The sequence below is a fragment of the Chiloscyllium plagiosum genome, unplaced genomic scaffold (assembly GCF_037043375.1).
Source record: "Chiloscyllium plagiosum isolate Xiang-an unplaced genomic scaffold, Cpla_swu_hap1 HiC_scaffold_16, whole genome shotgun sequence".
Lineage (NCBI taxonomy): Eukaryota > Metazoa > Chordata > Chondrichthyes > Orectolobiformes > Hemiscylliidae > Chiloscyllium > Chiloscyllium plagiosum.
In genome coordinates this window covers 7071226-7087449 of record NW_028270154.1, presented here as the reverse complement: position 1 = coordinate 7087449, position 16224 = coordinate 7071226, and the positions used below count along the sequence as shown (strand labels likewise).

Genomic DNA, 16224 nt, shown 5'->3' with positions numbered 1-16224 from the left:
CCGGCCTCCATTGCACTCCGCGGCAATGAACTCCACAGGCCCACCATTCTCTGGCTGAAGAAATGTCTCCGCATTTCTGTTCTGAATTGACCCCCTCTAATTCTAAGGCTGTGCCCACGGGTCCTAGTCTCCTCGCCTAACAGAAACAATTTCTTAGCGTCCACGCTTTCCAAGCCATGTATTATTTTGTAAGCGTCTATTAGATCTCCCCTTAACCTTCTAAACTCCAATGAGTACAATCCCAGGATCCTCAGCTGTTCCTCGTATGTTAGGCCTACCATTCCAGGGATCATCCATGTGAATCTCCGCTGGACACGCTCCAGTGCCAGTATGTCCCTCCTGAGGTGTGGGACTCCAAATGGGGCCTAACCAGAGCTTTATAAAGTCTCAGTAGCTCATGCTTCTAGAAATTCTCTGGCTGTTCTGTTTGGCTTGTCCTCGGATTGTTGTGTTGTCTCAGTCGAATTTGTGATCCTTGTCATCTGTGTGTGGCTACTAGTGACAGCTGATTGTGGCATTTAGTGGCTAGTTGGTGTTCGTGGATGCGGATTGCTAGTTGTCTGTTGTTCTGTCCTATATAGTGTTTTGTCTTTGCATGGAATCTTGTAAATTATATTTGTCTTGCACATGATGGGTATAGGGTCTTTTGCCCTGGTGAGTTGGTGTCTGAGCGTGGCTGTCGATTTATGGTAGTCACGAATCCCAATGGTCAGATAAGGAATCAAATACTACCACCCTGTGTCGGATACAGACCACCAATCAACAATCCACAAGGGAAACAGTCAGAGAAAACAGTCTCAGGATGATGTAGGTTATGATTACAGACGCAGACAACGGACTACACAGGTACAGATAAAAAAAACTGTGTGCCAAAAGTCATTAATTTCAAAAACCACCAATTGGAAGTGCACTGTGACAATCTAACAGACCATCACCATAGGATAGAATAGAACCATGTACAGAATGAGAACAGTTTGACAAGACAAAATGACTAAGCTATCCAACAGCGAGAAGATAACACGATAGAAACCTGGATAAGAAACCTCTCCAACAGATAGCTTACAGACATAGAAAAAGCTGTACTAGCCAAGAGACTCAACCACAACCACAAGGATGCAAAAACAATAGACTTCCTAGCTGCAGTAGAGCATATGCTCAGAACTAACAGACTAACTGAAGAGATACAATAAACCAGTCAGACAAACCAAGGTACCCTTACTAACAAAGAAAAGACAAATGAACAACCTCAATGAGAAAGAGAGAGAGAGAAGCCCTAAAAACCCTCAAAAATGACCAGAACATAATCAGTACCAGCAGGCAAGGACAGAATGATGGTTATCATGGACAAGATTCAATATTTTCAGAAAGCAGATACTGACACCTACCTACAGAAGGAGTGTGACTCCACGCCACGGTTAACCAATAGAATAAACAACACACTACAGAACCTACAAAAAAGGACTAATAACCAGGATTGACCTACAAAAGATGAAACCAGAAAGCAACAGCCCCCCAAGATTTTCTGGATTACCCAAAGTACACAAACCAGACTTACCACTTAGACCTATTCTGGTACTTCCTCGAACTCCATCACATAAACTGGCAAAAGAACTTCAACAAAAACTAAAACATCTTATCAGCGGATCCAAACACTCCATACAATCATCACAGGAATTCCTAGACAACATCAAAAACATAAACATAGACAAGGGCGAAGCAATGGTCTAATTTGGTGTAATGTCACTGTTCACTTCAACTGACAAAACTCTAGCCAAAGAGACAATAGCCAACCTCCTGGACAGACAGAACAGGCAACACGACGGGGAACAAATCAACAAGGACTGTATGCTCAAACTACTAGACCTGTGCTTGATGACACACTTCACATTCAACCACCAAATATGTGAACAGATCAATGGGACACCTATGGGCTCATCCATTTCTGGGCTCATAGCAGAAGCAGTGATGCAAAGACTGAAAAAAAAACAGCCCGCCCACAAATACAACCAAAACTCTGAATCAGGTATGTGGACAACACTTTTGTTATCATTGAAATCAAAAACACACACTGGATCATGAACACCATGCTCACAAGGATCAGATTTATGAGAGGAGGAGGAAACCAACAAACAACTCCCATTCCTGGATTTGATGGTTGAAAGAACACTGAACGCGCCACAAAAGTGTACAGGAAAGCCACAGAGCAGGTCCTGAGCTACAAGGGTTACAGCGCGTTGCAGCACTCCTGACCTACAAAGGGAAGGAGAACAACACCTCTACAGAATATTCGCCAAGAATGGATATCCCCACAACTTCATCTGCAGGCGACGAGGACATGCCATAACCTAACTCAGCAGCCACACTACCTGAAAGAAAAGATGTCGTGGAACTGACAGCCAGACTTCTCCAACCACTGGGATTTATGATAGCCCATAAACCGACAGCCACCCTCAGACACCAACTCACCGGGACAAAGGACCCTATACCCATCATGTGCAAGACAAATGTAATTTACAAGATTTTACGCAAAGACAAAACACTATATAGGTCAAAACAGGAGACAACTAGCAATCCGCATCCACGAATACCAACGAGCCCCAAAATGCCATGACCAGCTGTCCCTAGTAGCCACACACACAGGTGACAACGACTACAAATTGGACTGGGACAACAGAACAATCATAGGACAAGCAAAACAGAAGACAGCCAGAGAATTTCTAAAAGTATGGCACTCATCCACAGACTCCATCAACAAGCACATTGACCTGGACCCATTACACCGGCCACTACAATGAACAACCAGAACCGGCAACCAGAAACAGCAGGAACGGAACCAAACGAATTCCAGAAGAGACAGTACAGCAGCGCTTCACAGTAGGCTCCAAAGCACTGAAGATGACATCTAGACAGGCGATGAAGCATTTGCAAATCAACTTTCGAGCTCAGCGAATATACCCACAACTATGACTCTTTCAGCATGGCACTTTGGTGGCAGCTAGACGTTGTACACAAATCCGAATAGTACTTGAACTTACAACATCCTAATTCAAAGACAGTCATACTAACACTGTGACCATGTCAAATGGACCACAAAATGACATGTTTAAATATCAGTAAATAAGTTTATTAAATCAATCTTTTGAGTGGTCAGTAGTTAAGGACATAATCGTATAAAAACAGTTGCAGGGTTTACTGCACTTTATATTTCATAAATTTTAAATCTTAAGAGCTCCCCTGAATGAATTAGTGCATAAACACATTGCATGGTATGCAGCAGAGGATCCTCAGTTTTATTTTTGGTTTGTAGTAAATTAGCTGATCTCAGCCAGGTGACAGCTGGGATGCTCCAGCTTGAGAAAATTAGAGGTCTCATTCCACATCATGATCCAGTACTACACAGTACTGAGAGAGTATCTGAAGCACCACAGTGAAGGTCTCTGCATTTCAAAAGACCCAACAAAGAAAAACTAACAAGGGGCTATCTAGTCTGTCCTGGACAGGGTTCAGAAAAGATTTACCAGGATGTTGCTAAGCATGGAAGGTTTGAATACAAATAAAGGCTGGACAGACTGGGACTTTTTCACTGAAGCACAGGAAGAGAAGAGGACATATTATAGAAGTTTATAAAATCATGAAGGATATAGATAGGATTAATGGTAAGTGTGTTTTCCGTAGAATGGGGGATTTCAAGATTTCAAATCATACATCTTTAAGGTGAGAGGAAAGAAATAAAAAAAAGGCATGAGCGGCAAACTCTACACAGAGGGTGGTTCACATATGGAATGAACTTCCTGACCAAGAGGTGGATGTGAGCACCAATTATAACATTTAAAACACACTTGGATAAGTTCATGAATAGGAAAGGTTTGGAGGGATATGGGCCAGGAGCAGGCAGGTGGGACTAGTTTAGTTTGGGATTATGCTTGGCATGGACTGGCTGGACTGAAGGGTCTGTTTCCATGCTGTACAACTCTATAACTCAATGTAAAACACTGCACCAAGAAAGGGGAAAAAGGTGAACCAGTAAACAAGAGGTCCAAGCTAATTCCGAGGAGATCAACTAGGAGAAAGTGAAGAGTACAGATGCTGGAGACCAGAATTGAAAAGTGTGGTGCTGGAAAAGTGCAGCAGGCCAGGCAGCATCCAAGGAGCAGGAGAATCGACGTTTCGGGCATAAGCCCTTCTTCAGGAATGAGGCAGGAGAATCGACGTTTCGGGCATAAGCCCTTCTTCAGGAATGAGGCTGGTGTGCCAAGCGGGCTGAGATAAAAGGTGGGGGGAGGAGAAGGAATTTGGGGGAGGGGCGCTAGGTGGAAGGAGGTGAGGGTGAGGGTGATATGCCGGAGAGGGGGTGGGGACGGAGAGGTCGGGAAGAAGATTGCAGGTCAAGAGGGTGGTGCTGAATCCGAGGGTTGGGACTGAGATAAGGTGGGGGGAGGGGAAATGAGGAAGCTGGAGAAATCTACATTCATCCCGTGTGGTTGGAGGGTTCCTAGGCAGAAGGTGAGGTGCTCTTCCTCCAGGCGCCGTGGGGCCAGGGTCTGGCGATGGAGGAGGCCAAGGACCTGCATGTCCTTGGCGGGGTGGGAGGGGGAGTTAAAGTGTTCAGCCACTGGGCGGTTTGGTTGGTTGGTGCGGGTGTCCCGGAGGTGTTCCCTGAAACATTCCGCAAGTAGGCGGCCTGTCTCCCCAATGTACAGGAGACCATATCGGGTGCAGCGGATACAGTAAATGATGTGTGTGGAGGTGCAGGTGAATTTGCAACGGATATGGAAGGATCCATTGGGGTCATGGGGGGAGGTGTGGGCACGAGCTTTGCACTTCTTGTGGTTGCAGGGGAAGGTGCCGGGAGTGGAGGTTGGGTTGGTGGGGGTTTTTGGTTCTGACGAGGGAGTCGCGGAGGGAGTGGTCTCTCCGGAAGGCTGATAAGGGTGGGGAGGGAAATATATCCCTGGTGGTGGGGTCTGTTTGGAGGTGGCGGAAATGACGGAGGATGATACGATGTATCTGGAGGTTGGTCCACACCCTCCATCAACCCAACCTCCACTCTCGGCACCTTCCCCTGCAACCGCAAGAAGTGCAAAACATGCGCCCACACATCCCCCCTCACCTCCCTCGAAGGCCCCAATGGATCCTTCCATATCCGTTGCAAATTCACCTGCACCTCCACACACATCATTTACTGTATCCGCTGCACCCGATATGGTCTCCTCTACATTGGGGAGACAGGCCGCCTACTTGTGGAATGTTTCAGGGAACACCTCTGGGACACCCGCACCAACCAATCCAATCGCCCCCTGGCTGAATACTAAGTCCCTCTCCCACTCCGCCAAGGACATGCAGGTCCTTGGCCTCCTCCATCGCCAGACCCTGGCCACACGACGCCTGGAGGAAGAGCACCTCACCTTCTGCCTAGGAACCCTCCAACCACATGGGATGAATGTAGATTTCTCCAGCTTCCTCATTTCCCCTCCCCCCACCTTATCTCAGTCCCAACCCTCAGATTCAGCACCACCCTCTTGACCTGCAATCTTCTTCCCGATCTCTCACCCTCACCGGCCTATAACCCGCACCCTCACCTCCTTCCAACCTATCGTATTCCCAGCGCACTTCCCCCAAAATCCCCCCCCCCCTTACCTTTTATCTCAGCCCGCTTGGCATACCAGCCTTATTCCTGAAGAAGGGCTTATGCCCGAAACGTCGATTCTCCTGCTCCTTGGATGCTGTCTGGCCTGCTGCACTTTTCCAGCACCACACTTTTTAATTCCGAGGAGAGACAGTTTCAAATCCTACCATGGCAGAGGACGGAATTCTAATTTAATTAACAAGTCTGGAAATTAATTAAACTGAAAAAGTGACCCATTTTGTTCACAATAGGGAAGGAAATTTTCTGTCATTCCCTGGTCTAGCCTACATGACTCCAGCCCACTTAACGTTGTTAACTTAAACTGGGCATTTAGTGCTAAGATGGGTAAGATCAAGTGTCCTTTGCCTCTATGCAGAACTGTCCTGATGGAAAACTAAAAATGACAACCACCAGGTAGGGAGCATCAAATCTCAGAAATGGCCACATCACTGCTGCATTGCTTCATATATAATTAATTAAAAACTTACCAAAAACATACTCTTGAAGTTACTAAGATCACCAAAAAGCTCCTCAACAGATATTTTTTTGGTGTCAAAGACAAAGTATTTTCCAAGATCTTCAAAATCTTCCTCCATGGTTTTATGCATTTCTGATAGTTTTTCAAACTGTTCCCTTGCAACCTGTACAAAACTGTGTCAAAGCTTTAATTAAGGAAAAGTTACCTTGATATTTAGCATGGTACATACATGACTTACAATATCATAATTTTTCAATAACACAGATTAGCATTTTTGTTTTCACTGATGCAACTATAACTGAAGTTATTTCATTTAATTAGCACTGTGCTGATTATGCTCTAAAACTGACCTACATTCTAAGCAGTGTGATAATAATTAAGTGCTGGAAATAATGTGTAGAGTTTCTTGCGAAAACAGAATTAACTTTTCAGATGGGTAACATTCTATTCTTTTTCAAGTACTGGTAATTTTTTTTGTGGATTTCTAGCGTCCACAGTATTTTGCTTTTGCTCTAGTATGCATGCTGATCTCAAAAAACATTACATCGAGAAATAAACAAGTCTTGACCAACTTCAACAATTATTTTACAATTTTCTGCTAGACCTTCCCGCAGCATTAGATTTACATACTTTCCCATGCATCTGACTCTGATGGTTACATTTCAAAACACCAATACTGTACCTGAGGAAATTAAAACTATTAGTTACTTCTGACAGAATAGTCATAATACATACTTAAATTAAATAAATCTGCAAGTTTGATAAAATAAGTATTGCTGCAAGTACAAATGCATGTTATTCGGCATCTTAAACAGATTTTGATATCTGTCTATGATAAGTGCATAACTCGTTATAAGTGCTAGCTTATTAAAAAAAACCCATATTCAACACACCTTCCTCTATTTTTGACCCAATAAAAGCATCTAGTATCTTGAAAAAGAGACATTTAAGAGAAACAGCCATGTCAGATTTCAGGGATGATGATTGCGCTTAACTTGAGAATACTTTGAAGAAACAAGAACTAGAAAACTCAGGAGACATAATAGGTGTGGCTTCCATGAACTTCCAGAAAGCCTTCAACAGTCCAAGACGCAGGAGACTACTGGGAGAAAAAAAACCCAACAAGCATGGTAATATAGGAAAGGGAGCTAAGTTTGGTTAAAGCTAATTAGAAGAAAAGAAACAGAGTGCATGTGTTAAGGGCAATTGCACAGTGATTGCAAATGGGTAGCTGTGTCCCACAGGGCTTTGTGCAGGGATCGCTTCTGTTCACATCCATGATTAGTAATGGTTGGAAAAAATTGCTCATTTCTCTCTTGCCATTTCTATGTAATATGCAAAGTGACATTTTCACATATTACTTCAGACAGATGAAGGAACATAATGATGTGCACTTTTAGATTTGAATACACGCTGACCTTCACAGGTGCATGGAATTCTATTTGTGTTCAAAGTCCTGTAAACAGCAAAAATGTTGTTAGGTACAAGCAAACAGTTAGCTTCTACACATACAGTAACACCCAACTTTATCTCTTCAAATGAGCCCAGTCCGACAAACATCATGTTTACTAGTGTCTGAGTAAGCCATTAATTAAATAAAAACAAAAAAAAAAGTGTAGAAACTCAGCAGGTCTGGCAGCATCTGTGGAGGGAGAAGCAGAGTTAAAAGCTGACGAGGATCCTTATTTAAAATTGACAAGCGATTGATCTTTGGAACATTAAAGCTACTTTTCCTTTTACAGGAACTGATGGAGACAAGACTGAGAAAAAAGCACTGGCAAAGTTTAATGATTTAATTGCTATTTCATTTTGATTGTTTTGAAACATTACTGCAATTATCTGATAATTCAACTGTACCAACTAAAACCCAAGAGTAAATGAGCTTTTGTTCAAACTTCCTCATCACTTCACATCCTGCTCTAAGCCTTCTTTAAACCAGAGATCAATTTAAAATCAAATAACTTCATCATCAAAGCATTTCCAAAAAAAACCTGAAAGAAATCTTCTTAAAAATACTCAATGTAACTACAATTCCACAGCATCATTTCAACCATAGAAAATGGATTTCACTCTTAAAAGATGTTAACACAGTGCTTTGGTCTAAAACTTACAACACTCATTTTGAATGTTAGACTTTACCCTTCTGGCAATTTAAATGCTGTGACCTCAATTAATTCTGCACAATGTTCTTCAGCACAGAATTGAAAACAACATACAACACACAAGGTTGTTACTAATACAGCCTTGGATTTAACTTGAATCCTCTTCCTCATTTTATTATTTTATTTCACTAAATCTTCAATAACTAAATTAACCGAGTATTAAGTTTAAAACCTTTGTAACTAAAGCCAGAGAAAGAGATGTGTATTGCTCACCAAGTGTTAACACTGATGACAAAAGAGAATGATGTGTCACAGCAGGAATGAAGTGCAATTTAATACAAAGATTGGCCTCAAATATTGTAATTTCAAAGCATGTTTTGCAACAAATATGTGATTTACTGAAGGATTAAAAGTTTTGAACACAGTCACAGAACCGGTAATATCAATTTTAACCACAATTCAGTTGCAATTTTGGTTTATAATGTGTGATTCACATGGACAAAAGAGACAGAGGCTGTCTTGACATCCTCCTACATATAGTGGCGATTTGCACGAGTTAAAACAATCATCCAAAATTCAACCAATAACAAAATCATGAATGCATGCAACTTAATCTATAAACCAATTTCCTGTTGGGATCAGTTTTGCTCATGACTGCTCACATCTGTGCTTTTAAGGCTATACAACATCTTGCAATGTATGCAAAACCATTGAAGAAAGTCAAACAGAGAAAGCACAGAATAAAGCATCAGTATAAAGAAAAGGATGACGGAACAAAGGATTAGCAAGGTAGTCATTAAATCACTGCCCCAATTCCAATATTTCTGGCAGTTGTCAGATTGTTTCTAATGGGTTTGATGTGTCTCTCGCACAGTCATCAAAATTCTTCAGCTAACCTCACAACAAATCCTTTATTTCCTTCTACCCCATGTATCAGTTTCGCCTGAAATATATCTATGCCATTCATTTCAGCTGGTGCTGGTGAGTTCCATATTCTAACTACTCTCCACTTAACGAAAGCAATAATTCACCAAGGCTCCTTCAATCGCACCTTCCAGATCCGTAAACTCTGCTCATAAGTAGGACTAGAGGACCAGATGCATGGGAACACCACCACCTACAAGTTGCCTTCCAAATCTCTCACTTCCATGATGTGAAACTATATTGACGATTCTTCACTGTCGATGGGCCAAAATTCTAGAACTCCTTATTCCCCCCCAGTATTTCAAGGTGGCAGCTCACAGGTAACAAGGAGAGAGCAGAAAATGTGTTGCTGGAAAAGCGCAGCAGGTCAGGCAGCATCCAAGGAACAGGAGAATCGACGTTTCGGGCATAAGCCCACAAATGTTTGTCCTGCCAGTGAAGGTCACGTCCCATGAAAGAATAAAAAAGGTTCTGCTGAGTTGTCTACTGAATTTATTACTGACCACCTTTTATAATATGGTCCCTAGCTCTGACATCTCTTTGGTAGAAATAGGTTTTTCCCACTCCACAGATGCTGTCTGAACTGCTGAGATTTCTAATACATGTCTGTTCAGTTTTTATTTCTTGATCGTATGTTCACACACCTACTATAAATTCGATTACCAAGATTTATCATTTTCCTTCCAATCTCAATGTTTAAAAATGACTCTCTAACTATGCCCCAAATCATGTCAAGCTAACCACTGGAAAAGTACAATCTATTCCTGAGTATTCTGGTTAAATGCGTGTCTTTGACCAAGTTTGCAATTTCATATGCTACATGCTATCTCAAAATGCATTTAGGATCTTCCTTAAATTACATCAATGTGTGCATGACCTCAAAAATCACAATTATTCCTGGAATCATTTGATCTGGTAATTGATGTACAAAAAACCCCCCAATATTATCCTAGACTTCAAAATGCAAATAATACTAATATCTGAGAACCACATTATACAAGCACATGTCTTTTTGGTGCTGCTCTAAATTTAGCAAGGAATCTGTACTGTGTGTTGAATTATTGAAATTCTCTAAGAGTGAAACAGATTAGCAAACTTCAAAAGCAGCTTTCCAGAAAACAGTGTTCTGAACTCAACTGATAATTGTGTGGTGCTTGGGGCATTATTTTTACACTCAGTATGGTTATACAAGACCTTGATTTTTAGCTTAACAAGTAATTCAGAACTCATGATTTGCTTTTTCTCAGTTCACAGTTCCAGGGCTTCCTGATATTGATCCCCATTCTGTGTTATGCTAGCTGATCTCAGGGCTTCTCTGCTGATGCAACTGCATTGGCTGCTTAGATTTTGTTATAGTGATTCACATTACAACGAGTCCTTGTTGAAAATACAATCAGGTTTCATTAACCTAACTAGCCTGCTGACACAAATATGCCCAATTTCAATGGAGTAGTATTCCATCAAAGTCAGTGCATTCTAACATGTTGACAGAAATAGTCAAAAAACAATACCTCATAATACACAAGATTTATTAGTAGTCACAGACTCAGAGGTGTACAGCACGGAAACAGACCCTTCGGTCCAACACATCCATGTCGATCAGATATTTTAAATTAATCTAATCCCATTTGTCAGCACTTGGTCCATATCCCTCCAAACCCTTCCTACTCATGTGCCCATCTAGATGCCTTTTAAATGTTGTAATTGTACCAGCCTTCACCACTTCTTCTGGCAGCTCATTCCATACACACACCACTCACTGCGTGAAGAAGTTGCCCCTTAGATCTCTTTTAAATCTCTCCCCTCTCATCCTGAACCTATGCTCTCTATTTCTGGACTCCCCTCCCAACCAGGGAAAAGACCTTGTCTATTTACCGTATCCATGCCCCTCATGATTTTATAAACGTCTTTAAGGTCACCCCTCAGCCTCTGATGCTCCAGGGAAAACAGTCCCAGTCTTCAACCTCTCCCTAAAGCTCAAACCCTGCAACCTTGTCAACATCCTTGTAAATCTTTTCTGAACCCTTTCAAGTTTCACAACATCCTTCTGATAGGAAGGAGACCAGAATTGCACACAATATTCCAAAAGTGGCCTAACCAATGTCCTGTACAGCAGCAACATGACCTCCCAACTCCTATACTCACTATTCTGACCAGTAAAGAAAAGCATACCAAACACCTTTTTGACTATCTTATCTATGACTCTACTTTCAAGGAATTATGAATCTTTGTTCAGCAATTCTTCCAAGGACCTTATCATTTGTTTATAAGTTCTGCCCTAATTTGTCTTTCCAAAATGCAGCACCTTAAAATTAAACTCCATCTGCCACTGCTTAGCCCACTGGCCCATCTGATCAAGATCCTGTTGTACTCTAACCTAAATACTCATTACATATCGCAATGGTTCATATGAGAATTCTATTTGGTACTTGCTCATACTAAGGGAGTCAAAAGTTACTGGGATAGGCAGGATAGTGAGTTGAACCACAAGTCAGGTCAGCTGTGATCTTATTGATTAGTGGAACATGCTTGCAGTGCCAAATAGCCTACTTTTGCTCTTAATTTGTACATTGTTCTTACTGAGAATTTATAAGAGAAACAAAACCCTACTCAGACACATTGAAAAGGCGAACACATTGCTTTTGAATCATCACATCATTGCACAGTCATGGCAAAGATGCAAATCACATGTCAGTCAACATTTCAACAGTGGTACTGTATGGAATCCAGAATTTAAGGAATAGATCCTATGCCAGATGTAAGGGGTCCAATAAATCTGCTCTGGAGAAATAGTCACACGAAAGGAATATATACATTGCATGCATTCAAGACAGACCTAGATAGGTCTTGAGTTAATAAAGCTATCAAGGGATATGGAGATGGTGTTAGAAAATGACACTGAAGTAGATTAGCTATGATTTGGCTGAAGCTGTACAAAACTCTGGTGCAGCTGCATTTGGAGTATTGTGTAGTTTTAGTCATTGCATTATAGGAAGGATGCGGAAAGCTTTGAAAAAGGTGCAGAGGAGATTTACTAGGATGTTGCCTGGTATGGAGGGAAGGTCTTACGAGGGACGGCTGAGGGGCTTGAGGCTGTTTTCATTAGAGAGAAGATTGAGAGGTGGCTTAATTGAGACGTGTAAGATAATCAGAGGGTTAGGTAGGTTGAACAGTGACAGCCTTTTTCCTTGGATGGCGACGGCTAGCACGAGGGGACATAGCTTTACACTGAGGGGATGACAGGTATAGGACAGATGTCAGAAAGTAGTAGGAGCACGGAACGCACTGCCTGTAACAGGAGTAGACTTGCCAACTTTAAGGGCACTTGTCAGCTTTGACAAAGGGTCAGTTAGACTTAAACGTCAGCTCTTTTCTCTCCTTACAGATGCTGCCAGACCTTCTGAGATTTTCCACCGTTTTCTCTTTTGGTTTAAGGGCATTTAAAATGGTCACTGGATAGGCATATGGATGAGAATGGAATAGTGTAGGTGAGATTGACTTCAGATTGGTTTCACAGGTTGATGCAACATTGAGGGCTGAAGGGCCTGTAATGCGCAGTCATGTTCTATGTTTTATGAATGGCAGAATAGAATTAAGGGACCGAATGGCTTACTCCTGTTCCTATCTATATGTCACGGTCTGTTACAAAGAAGCAGAATCAACAAGACAGTTATTTATTTTTGGGTAAAACAACTTAATGTCATTTACATCCCTGTTCGAAACAAACCATTTGCTTATTTAGCAATATATTCTGTACTTCTTCATGAATACATGTCTCCCTGCTGCTGTTTTGGCAGCTTCAGGAAGGGATATGTACTAAAACTTTTGTTCACTCTAGTCTAATCAAAAGTGCAAAATACGCAATGCAAAGTCTTTGGAATAACAAATCAGAATTGCAAGTACAAGCCATGCTAAGTTTTTTTTAGAAAGGGGAACAATTTTTATTCTCTTCTGTTCCAAATTACTATCTCTAGTCAGGAATGGATCTGTACCAGGTGGCTTATTTTCTGCCTTCTGTTTTGCTGATAGAACTCATTGTATAATTCAACATTTTCCATTTGTTCTGGGCCAATAGCGCCGTCTAAAATTAAAGATAGCAGGATCAATAGGACCCCATTGCAATCTTCTTAAAAATGAGACACTGAAATTAGTTTCCTTTTTTGAATTTTTTGTGTCTATCAACATGCCCCAGGAATAGAAGGTAAAACCAAACATGTTGGAGAAACTCAGCAGGTCAGGCAGCATTGGTGGAAAGAAAGAAATTAATGCTTTGAGGACAACAAAACTCGATTTTGGAACTGTTCTCGTATCTGCTTTAATTTCAGAATTCAGCATCCACAATATTTTGCTTTGGTAGCAGTGTCCCATGAATACATTTTTTTTCACCCGGGTTGGCAATATAGAAAATGAGAATACAAACTTGGGGTAAGGAAGTCAGGACAGAGATGAGGAGACTTTTTTATTAGAACTGTTGTGAATCATTAGCATTCTCTATCCCACAAAAATGTAGCTGTTCCATCACTGAATACATTTAAGGCTGAGACAGACAGACTTCAGTCTCTCAGGGAATCAAGCGATATGTGGAAGAGTTGGGGATGTGGAGTTGAAGCTGCAGATCAATCATAATTGCATTAAATGGCAGAGCAGACTAATTTGGCTGTAGGGTCATCTCCCCCTTCTCACTCTTATGGTTCATTAAATCTACTCGAGGTGGGAAGAATATAGAACAAGGAACAGTACAGCACAAGAGACAGGCACTACAGCACACCAAGCCTGCACTGACATGACACCTTTCTAATCTAAAAACGTTCTGCCTCTACATGATCCACATCCCTCTATTCCCTGCATATTCACGTATCTGTCAAGATGCCTCTTAAACGTTGATATTTTATCTGCTTCCACCACCACCTCTGGCAGCACATTCTGGCACTTACCACTGTCTGTGCAAAAGCCTGCCTCCCACAACTCCTTTAAACTTTCCACCTTGTATCATGAACCTACATACCCTAGTAATTAATATTTCTACCTTGGGGAAAAAAAGACTCCAATTATCCAATCCTCTTATAATTTTGTAAACCTCTGTCAGGTCACCTCTCACCCTCAGATGTTCAAGTGAAAACAAACAGAGTTTATCCACTCTCCCCATTGTTAATACCCTCCCAAACAGGCAACAAACTGGCAAATATTTTCTAAACCCTCTGCAAAACCTCCTTCTAGCAGTGCAGCAACCAGAAAAGTACATAATATTCTAAAGGTGGCATAATTGAATTTCTATACAGCTGCAACATGACATGCCAATTTTTATATTCCTTGCCATATCCGATGAAGGCAAGCATGCCATACACCTTCTTGACCACCTTATCCACTGGTGTTGCTATTTTCAGGGAACTGTGGACCTGTATGTCCAGATTCCGCTGTATTTATGCTTCTAAGTGTTCTGCCATTTACTGCATTCTTGCCTTCTGCATTTGACCTTACAAATTGCATCACCTCAGATTTGATCGGCTTAAATTCCATCTGCTATTTCTTCACCCAAGTCTCCAGCCCATCTATCTTCTGCTGTATCCTCTGGCTACTCACAAACACCACTAGTCACAGATCTCCAGTCTCTATCTTCTATGACCAAGCCAGTTGTATCCATTTTACCAGTTCACAACGGATCCCATGTGATTTCACTTTTGCATCATCTGCCATAAGGGACCTTGTCAAAGATCATGATGAAGTCAATGTAGCTAACCACCACTCTGCCCTCAATCACCTTTGTCATTTCCTCAATAAAGTCAAGCAACTTTGAGACATGACCTCCCTCATACCAAGCTATGCTGCCTGGCTCTAATAAGTCCATATTTTTCCAAATTTAAAAAACCCTGTCCCCATAAATGCTTTCCAATAATTTTTTTCTCACTGACATAAAGCTCACTGATATGTAAGCTTCTGGATTACCCTTGTTGCCCTTCTTAAACAAGGGGACAACACTGGCTATTCTCCAGTCCTCTGGGACCTTGCCTGTGAATAAAGAGGATATAAAGATTTTGTACAACACCCCTCCAAGTTCTTCACTCATGTCACTCAGTATTCTGCATAGATCCATCAGGTCCTGGGACTTGTGTAACATAATGCTTTCAAAGAGTGTTTCAGATTTGTATCTTTTGAAGAAATCTTTCCCAATATCAGTACTAAGTGGACTAGCTCTAATTTCAAAATTATGCCTATCAGTCTGCATTCCCTCCAGAAACAACAGGGTAGTCATACTGAAGCACTCACTTTAACAATTTAAAGATCTAAGATAGCTTACTCTCGAACCTTCTCAACAAAGCATGAATACTTCATGTCACAGTATTCATATATCTTTTGCATTATATGTTTATTCACATTTTGTCTCCCAACTACCAATTAGCTTTCAGTCAACCTATTTAACTCAAGCTGTTGGAATCCGGAAGTCACCAAATCCATAATATGGAGAACAATTTTGCACAGCAGCAACTCACTAAGGCCTTGTTGATATTACCTTCCAAACCTGCATATTCAACTAACTAGAAAGATGACACTAGCAGAATCATGGGAACACCAGGCGAACACATCGTCGTGCTCCTACACTATCATGGATCAAACTATTTGAGCTCCCTTTGTTAACAGCATTGTGGTTGCGCTTCTATCACAAGGACTACACTGACAAAATAAGACAGTTTATTATCACCTTCTTGAGGACAACTGCGAATGGACAATAAATGTTTGGTCACTACTTTACAAGTCCATAATCTACGAAAGAATTTTTCAAAATTATATCATTATTCCTTCACTGTCACTAGCTAATCCCTTGAACTTCTTTCCTAACAAGGTAAGTATACCTCTACCAAACGCATTGCTCCAGCTGAAAGGAGGTTGTTCACCATTACCTTCTCTCAAAGACATTTAGGAATGAACAATAAATGTTGATCAATGCAGCAACATGCATGTTACATAAAAGAATTAAAAATTGAGCATTTCTACAGATTGTCAATATTGCAATAATGCTAATTGGAAAATGACAAAAGTGGTTCATGCTGAATTGAGAATCTAGAATAATGTTAGTCTTCACACTTTTTACATTTCAA

The 16224-nt window shown here is 41.2% G+C and overlaps 1 protein-coding gene across 4 annotated transcripts in view; it reads right to left on the bottom strand.

Moving 5' to 3' along the window:
- The window catches only part of diaph1 (diaphanous related formin 1), a 359024-nt gene that overhangs the window by 67713 nt on the left and 275087 nt on the right, over positions 1-16224 (bottom strand). For all 4 annotated transcript variants that reach the window (XM_087995081.1, XM_087995082.1, XM_087995083.1 and 1 more), the window contains one exon: positions 6115-6280. In XM_087995081.1, coding sequence (XP_087851207.1) covers positions 6115-6280 — 166 coding nt within the window. The remainder of the gene's footprint in view (positions 1-6114; positions 6281-16224) is intronic.